The sequence below is a fragment of the Pygoscelis adeliae genome, unplaced genomic scaffold (genome assembly GCF_000699105.1).
Source record: "Pygoscelis adeliae isolate BGI_AS28 unplaced genomic scaffold, ASM69910v1 Scaffold82, whole genome shotgun sequence".
Classification (NCBI taxonomy): Eukaryota; Metazoa; Chordata; class Aves; order Sphenisciformes; family Spheniscidae; genus Pygoscelis; species Pygoscelis adeliae.
Window position 1 is genome coordinate 1,754,773 of NW_008824287.1, and position 7,735 is coordinate 1,762,507.

At 40.2% G+C, this 7,735-nt stretch overlaps 1 protein-coding gene across 1 annotated transcript in view; it reads right to left on the reverse strand.

Annotated features, from left to right (window-relative positions):
* The window catches only part of NRD1 (nardilysin (N-arginine dibasic convertase)), a 55,167-nt gene that overhangs the window by 35,596 nt on the left and 11,836 nt on the right, over nucleotides 1-7,735 (reverse strand). Inside the window, exons 3-4 of the mRNA XM_009318726.1 lie at nucleotides 7,210-7,214; nucleotides 6,591-6,595 (exon numbers count right to left, since the gene is read on the reverse strand). Of these exons, the coding sequence (XP_009317001.1) occupies nucleotides 6,591-6,595; nucleotides 7,210-7,214 (10 nt within the window). The remainder of the gene's footprint in view (nucleotides 1-6,590; nucleotides 6,596-7,209; nucleotides 7,215-7,735) is intronic.

Below are 7,735 nucleotides of genomic sequence, written 5' to 3' on the forward strand. Positions count from 1 at the left end.
ACCCCGTGCTACACAAGAACCAACCTTCTCACAGATGAGCCTGCACCCTGCCTCAGCCAGCAGAAATGCGCTGAACTGAGAAGCATTTCTTTATCTTTCTAACCCCAGAGGCCTCAAAGGCCAACCATCACTCACAATGGCTGTTGCTCCTGTTCTACCAGGTTATTATATTGCCAAAAGCGAGAGCTCAAGCACCACAGAGTTTATTTTGCAATAATCTACATTCTGTTGTGCTTCATTTTGGGGCTATTCTGCATTGCATCAGTTTTCTTTGATTCTGCCACAAACGAAGAGAAAGATAAGTCGTCTTAAGTGATTAGTCTGCCACTGCTGGTAGACTGAGTCACCTAGACGTGTGAGACAAGTAGGTATCTACCCCATTCTAAAGCTTTTTAAAAATCATGGGACAACAGGTGAAGTGATGGTGGAGATGTTTGCCTCATTACTAAATAAGGACGGCTATCCTGCATCAGCGGAGGGTTCTGTCTGCCTCGCTTGCTGTCTTTGATGATGATTAAAAATGTATATGAAAGGCACAAGAAATCAGAGAACTGAACTTGGATATTTGTTAGTCCAGCATTGGTTTAGCTTTTGCTGTAGCTGAATCTGTTTTGGTTTAGTTCACGTTCAGGCCAATAACAATTTCTTAATCTGATTAGGAAATTATTTCGATGATGTTAATGTCACTATACAAACTTGGATTAACACACTGAAGGATAACCTTTATGTGAATCATTATGATGAAAGCTAGCAGTTTAAGCAGTCGATAGTCAATTAAAAAGATTCCTCCCACCTAACACGCAAAGTAATTTCAGATAATGCTGTACACATTAGCACAGTTAATATAAGGAAAAACTGACTGATACAACCCGACGTATTTTTCAGCCCTTTAAAAAAAAAGCATTTAGTATTTTGGGAGGCTACAGAAGAGGAGGACTGGGACAGCACTTTCCAAAGGCATGGTTAGCTTTTGTTTTGCTCTGCACCGGGGTATGTTTCTCCAGGGTGAGCTGGATGAGCACAAGGACAGGTCGGGGGCATTCTTCAGCAGAACAGTTTCATACTGGTAGAGTCAGTTGCTGTGGTAACTCTGTGCACGTGTGTGTTTTGAAGTGTCCCATACCTAAAGGATTCAGATTCTAGATGCCAGGTTTGTATTTAAACAGATGAATTTTGGGGGGTGAAAAAACATTAGAAGTCCAAATAGGAGTGGGAGTTCCAGTAAAACTCTCTATTTGCTGTTACATGTTCTGGACAAATTTTCAGCTACTAACAGTGTAATTACTCTTGCAAAATATGGGGGCCCACTTGCATTCACAACAGTTTTGAGAATCTGCAAGCCAGGAACCGAGTTTATTCATATATTTTCAAAAGCAAATGAGACTCTGATGTGTAAAAAAGAGCCCATAGCTGATTTTGCAAACTAACCATGTCTTTGTTTGCTTTGCTAGTCCTACATGTAAAGAATTATTATTACAATAATAATAATGATGGGAAATTAGAGGGTTTAGTTTGGTATTTGCTCATTATTTGTTTATGATGGTGGTGCCTCAAGGCTCCAGTCATGAATGGGACCCCTTTGTGCTTGGCACATGTAGAATTTACACTTGAAGGCTCTAAACCTGCAGGCCTTTGCAGACATGCTTTTTTTTTTTGCACGTGAAACATGAAAAAATAATCTGGTTGCTTTTAACTCTTTGGAACAGTGACCATCTTTTTGTTTATATCACACAGGTCCCTATCACAAAGCCATACTTTATACTCATCTATGAACAGGGTTTCTATACCTTCCCTTCGTTAAAAAACCAAAACAACACTAGCAAACCCCAAACTAGTAAGTACTCATTATCTAAGATTTAACCATAATTGGCAATTTGATTAAAGTCACACTTTAAACTACAACAATGTATGCAATGTGTACTGGAACTCCAGTACCCCCAGTTTAACAACATATTATGCACCCTCCAATTACTGCTTAAGAATTGAAGACAACATTGGATTTTATAAATTGGGGATGATGGTGATTCCTTTGGGTCTGGTAAGAATCTCTACTCTTACAAGCTAAACAAATATTTACAGTATGCCCACTGTAAGGGTCTCTTCTGCTAACTGAATTAAATTTTAACAGGATTTACTTGCCACTATGAGTTCTTTAAAAGAAGACAACAGTATAGTTAAATGTTAACACAGAAGCCCTGATTCCATGTTAAAAAGATCATATATGCTATGATATATAATGAAAAATGATAAATATATGAGAAATTAGGATGAGTTTATTTTGCTGTTCATTCTAAAATTTCCATTGCAATCCCAGCTTTCTCTCAATGGAACTGTTTTGCTTTTTCTATCCCATATCAATAACATAATGTCATTTCCCTACCTGGATAGAGAAGGCTGGTACATTTTTTAAATATATTTTACTCAACTCTACAGTTCTGATGTATAAACTTCTTTTTTCATTGTTTAGTTGCAAAAAAAATTTCTTCTAAAAAAATCAGTGTTTGCATTCTGAAAATGACTATATGGTACTTAGAGAACTGGAGACAGAATTGTGTTTATGAAAACTTCTTCTCTTTTCATTCCACTGAGCTAATAAAAGCTGTCCTCTCCAGACAAACTTTATCTTCCTTACATCCTTAGATATTAGCTTTACAGATACAGCAACACTACACAAGGTCGTATTCAGCATTAAGCAAGTAAAATATGGACCTAGAATATATTACGCTTCTTAGTTGTGATACCATTATTAAAGTATTACTGCTGGAAGGACTTCTTATTGTACAAATTAAAAGGAACACAGTAGAAAGAAGCAGAGGAAAAAGAGTAGAAAGAAAAGCTTTGACATGTACCTAGCTGATCTGCCAGATGTTTCCCCTTCTCCACAGGAACAATTCTTTCATCCTCCATGTCACATTTGTTTCCGACCAGGATCACTTGTGCATTGTCCCAGGAGTAAGTCTTGATTTGTGTGGCCCTACAGCAGGTCAAAAAAGATTGTTACCTTGAATCAGCCGTGCCAAAATACAACCGTATATTACGTATGAAAACAAGTACCATTGAAGACAACATCAACATCTCAAGACTGTATGTTGGTTAAAAGACACATGACCAAGCTTACACATAAAGCAAGAATGCAGACTATGTCATTTATAGCACCATTCTATTTTACTACTCCTTAACTTTGTGTGACAATAAAGTTACTTGCTAAGACTTTGCAAATGTTTTAAAGATCATGAGATCCAGTCAAAAAGCTGAACTGAATAATTTTTGAAGTCTAGGGAAAAAAAAGCATTCTTCTAAAGCTCATTCTCCTTCAGCTGCAATCTGTCAGAGGAATGACAATCAATTACAACTCTTAAGGCTACTGTCCCTATAGAGAAAGCCACACAATAGATACACACTTCATGCTAGATTTACAACTTCTTGTAAAACACATCACAACGATAGTTCAGAGCAGACAAAAAAGATACTCATTTGCTGCAGCACATTTGCTGCAGAGTTTTTAGTAACACCACAAGAAATTGTGTTTTGAGAGTCAAATGGAAGCATCAAGTCATCTTTGCTTGAACAGGAAAAATGGTTCGTGGAGACTGAAAAATTGCATAGAAACGTGGAAACTATTGCTAAAAAGAAACAGAAATTTACCAAATTGGGAAGATATGGGATCAAGGTAAGGCTCTGTGAGCTAATATTTGAACCCAGCAGGATTAAGTGATACCTAAGGCAGGGAACAGCAGATGCAATGACAGACGGCAAGTATCAGACAAATGCTAACTTCAGTGACAGAGGGATCAAGTGCATGGGAGCTTAAGCAGGAGCACTGGGATGAACTTAAAGCCTCTAAAGCTCTCTGTGGCTCATGTGCTGAAACTGGATTGGAGCTAGCTGTGGATCCCAGGAGTCTGACCTTACATTTGGCTTCTTTATAGATTTTCTATGACAGAAGATTTTTTTTTTTTCTATTTATCCTGAGGGGCCAGTCCTTTCCCACCATCCTCGGTGAGGTGTCACAGAACCAGCAGCAGAACAGTTTTAACTTGGTAGCATTCATTTTCATCCATTTTTTCAGAGCGGCCCAACCTGTTTTATCTTCACCAAGTCAGGTCTATCTTTTAAGACTCCCTCCTTCCCAAAGGTAATTAGGTTGCTCTACCAGAAGCGATACACTCCTTCCCTCCTCCACCCCTCCTCCAGTCCCTAACTCACCTTCCCACTCCTTGTCCCTGCTCGCCACCCCTCCATACAGGACACTGCAGTTTCAGGCAAACCTGCCATTTCCCAGGAGAGCCAGGAGTCCCCTCAGATTTCACTTCTGTTTAGCTTGCTTGAACTCCCTTAACAATAAAGCATTTGATTCCTTCTCTTTTGAATTAGCAGCAGCCTCCAGCTCTGATCTACTAATGATAATTTTTAATTAGTTTGAGTTGCTTACTTGCCTTTTCCATGGAAAGCAGACAGTCATGTTACTCCATAGGTATCTGTGAAAAAGGGGGTCATTTCACTGTGCAACTTCCCTGCAAGCAGCAGCCTGTTTGGATTGCACTAGGAAAACATAAACCTAAGCAAAGCCCACTGCACAAGCCCAGACCCATACTGCAACACACAAAAAAAATCAACGACTTTGTGCAGTGAAACTTCTTACTCTTTTTAGCGTCCTCCTCCTGGAAAGACACTCACTCCAATCCCAATTTTGGCTCCTCCACTTTCACCCTTTTGAGTGCCTGCATGTAGACAAGCCCTGTGAGAGCTCAGATGAGTCTGTGATGAGTTTATGCGGTACTCTGGGGTTTCTCAAGGCTCATCACAGAAAGGGATGACCTCAGAAATCAACCAAAGCCCAGGAAGATGGAATCTCCCCAGTCTCCGTCTATAAGCAATAGAGAGAAAGTAAGTCTGTCCAGGTTCAATTTAAAACACCTACAACCAGGCTTCTTTTCTGACTCCCATTTCTCTCTCTGGATTCATTTCAGCCCCTGGGGGGTCATATGGGGACACACTGCCAAATCCTAGCTATTTAAACAGAATTATTTAGAAAATGAAAAAGAAGAAAAAAGCATGAAGGATCTCCCACAGAAAATCATCCTTCTCCTTGTTTGTACAACTTAGTGAAAATCCTCTCTTGCAGAACACTGCCATTAGGAATAAAAACAAACAAACAATCAAACAAAAAGTTATGAAGAAAAATGTCTAAAAGAAACCCTGATCCCCATACAAAAAGAAAGGCAGCAAATTTCCAGAAGCTTTTGGAAAGGTAAATAAATAAATAAATGAAAAGGCTTGCACAGTTGAGATGTTTCAACAACTATCAGGGCAGTCCAATATACACACTGGGAAAAATATATTTCTGTGACACAATAACAATGCTGTGCCTTATTTGTGCTGAATTCCCCAAATTAACAATAAAGCATGGTTTTTATGCTTCACGCTTAGAAGAAAAATAGTCTCTCAGGTTCACAGTTACGTGGAGATATCAACAGCCTAATTTGGAGATCAGCCTTAAAGATAAATAAAGCTGATGATTTGTGAACCCAGCTGTCACTTAAATCTAAGTTAAATTTAACCAATTTTTTCTTCCCTTCTATGAAATTGTCTAGGTTGTCCAAAGCAGAGTTTCCATAATAGTTTCTATTTACTTTACAGTATTAAATGCTGAGTATATTCTAGTTTCAGTACAGTTTCAAATGAGGTATAAACCAGTGATTTATCTACACATAAAACTATCAAGCCAATGTCAAATAATATCTGTCAGAGAAGCCTACTAAAAAAATCTAGAAACTGAGCTGAAAGCCATGAAAGCTCCTTTAACCCTTTCACTCACCCTACAGGAAAGATGTCTTATTATTCAAACAAAATAATTAGTTATTTTCAAATATCAGATAAAATCCATCTTTGCTTTTGCTCATTTATGCTTTTTCTTCTGAAATAACCTGACTGTACTCTTGCCACACTGCAGTAATGAAAATCACTCAGGCTTAATCTCTTAAGGCTTCTCATACAATCTGCTATACCTTTCCCAGTGAAGGAACGAGAACAGGTCATGTCCTAGATACTCCCAAATGCATTTAAATTGTTTATCTTACTCTTTCTCAGCTGCTTTAAGATAATTATCATTAATTAGGGTGATTCATGTGAATGAAGGAAAGACTGTACCTCACATTCATATACTACCTCAAGAGCTTGTCTAAATACCTGATATACAGCCATGGTCCTCCTCATTCAGGAGAAAGAGTGCCTTTACTTGGTTTAAGATAAGTATTTCTGGAGTGACACAAAGCAAACCAGAATCCTCTTTAGGACATCCACCTATAAGAAGGGTGCAGTAAAAAGATCACCCAAGGAAGAAATCATATGGCAGACTGGAAGAGATATTCTCATTTCCCTTGTGGGCAGGTGAGGCCAGGTAAGGAGGCTGTTAAAACAGTCACATGCCAATGAGCCAGAGATGAAAGGTAAATTGCACCATACATACGTGGGAGGCAGTGTTAGAGGGGATGTTGGAGCTTCGTGAAAAGGCTTGGAGAATAATAAGGCTAGTGAGCAAAACCTGCTATGCCAATTTCCCAGCTAGAGGGAGGATATAAGCTCTAACATACTGGTGAGGTCTAGAAGGGAAAAGACTTTTCTCTGATGGAGAGCTGACTTTGCACAAGGCTACCTTCCCATAATTTCAGTGTAATTATGAAGATGAATTTTGAAATCTATGCACACCCCTATGAGTTCAACAGAAGGTGAGAGTTTGTCATGGGTGAGAGCTTACTTGGAGTGCTAGGTCTCTGGTTCAGCTGTTTGTTCATGCTTTTGGCTTGTTTTCTGTAGGGAACTCTGCAGGAAGAGACGGTACAAGAAAAAGCAGTGAGATGCGCTGAGGCTTATGTTGACAGCCTGCTTACACAACATCTTAAAAAACCTGAATCACTGAACAGCAATAGGCATGGCACCAGCAAGAAGGAACAAGCTTTAGACTGGAGAATGTCCTACTGTAAAACACATAGATGACTACTGTACACAACTTAACCCATTCCAAAGTTTTGTGAATGGGTACAATTTTAGGATCCAGGAACGGGCACCAGGCCTGCTGGCAACAGATGGAGTTCAGCTGTCTCACAGGGGGAAAAGGATTCTCGCTCATGAATTGGCAGGGCTCATCGAGAGGGCTTTAAACTAGGTTCAAACGGGGAAGAGGATAAAACCAGGCTCACTAGAGATGAGCTTGGGGTGGCATGCCGATGCTGGGGGCGAAATCGGTAGCCCAGCTCAAGTGCATGTACACCAATGCACGCAGCATGGGCGGCAAACAGGAGGAGCTGGAAGCCATTGTGCAGCGGGATAGATATGATTTAGTCGCCATCACAGAAACACGGTGGGGTGACTCTCATGATTGGAGTGCTGCAATGGATGGCTATAAGCTCTTCAGAAGGGACAGGCAAGGAAGGAGAGGCAGTGGGGTGGCTCTGTATGTTAGGGAGTGCTTCGATTGTCTAGAGCTCAACGATCGTGATGATGATACAGTCGAGTGTTTATGGGTAGGGATGAGGGGGAAGGCCAACGAGGCAGATATCCTGCTGGGAGTCTGTTACAGACCACCCAACCAGGATGAAGAGGCGGATGAAGCGTTCTACAAGCGGCTGGCAGAAGTCTCACAATTGCTAACCCTTGTTCTCATGGGGGACTTCAACTTCCCGGATGTCTGCTGGAAATACAACACGGCAGAGAGGAAACCGTCTAGGAGGTTCCT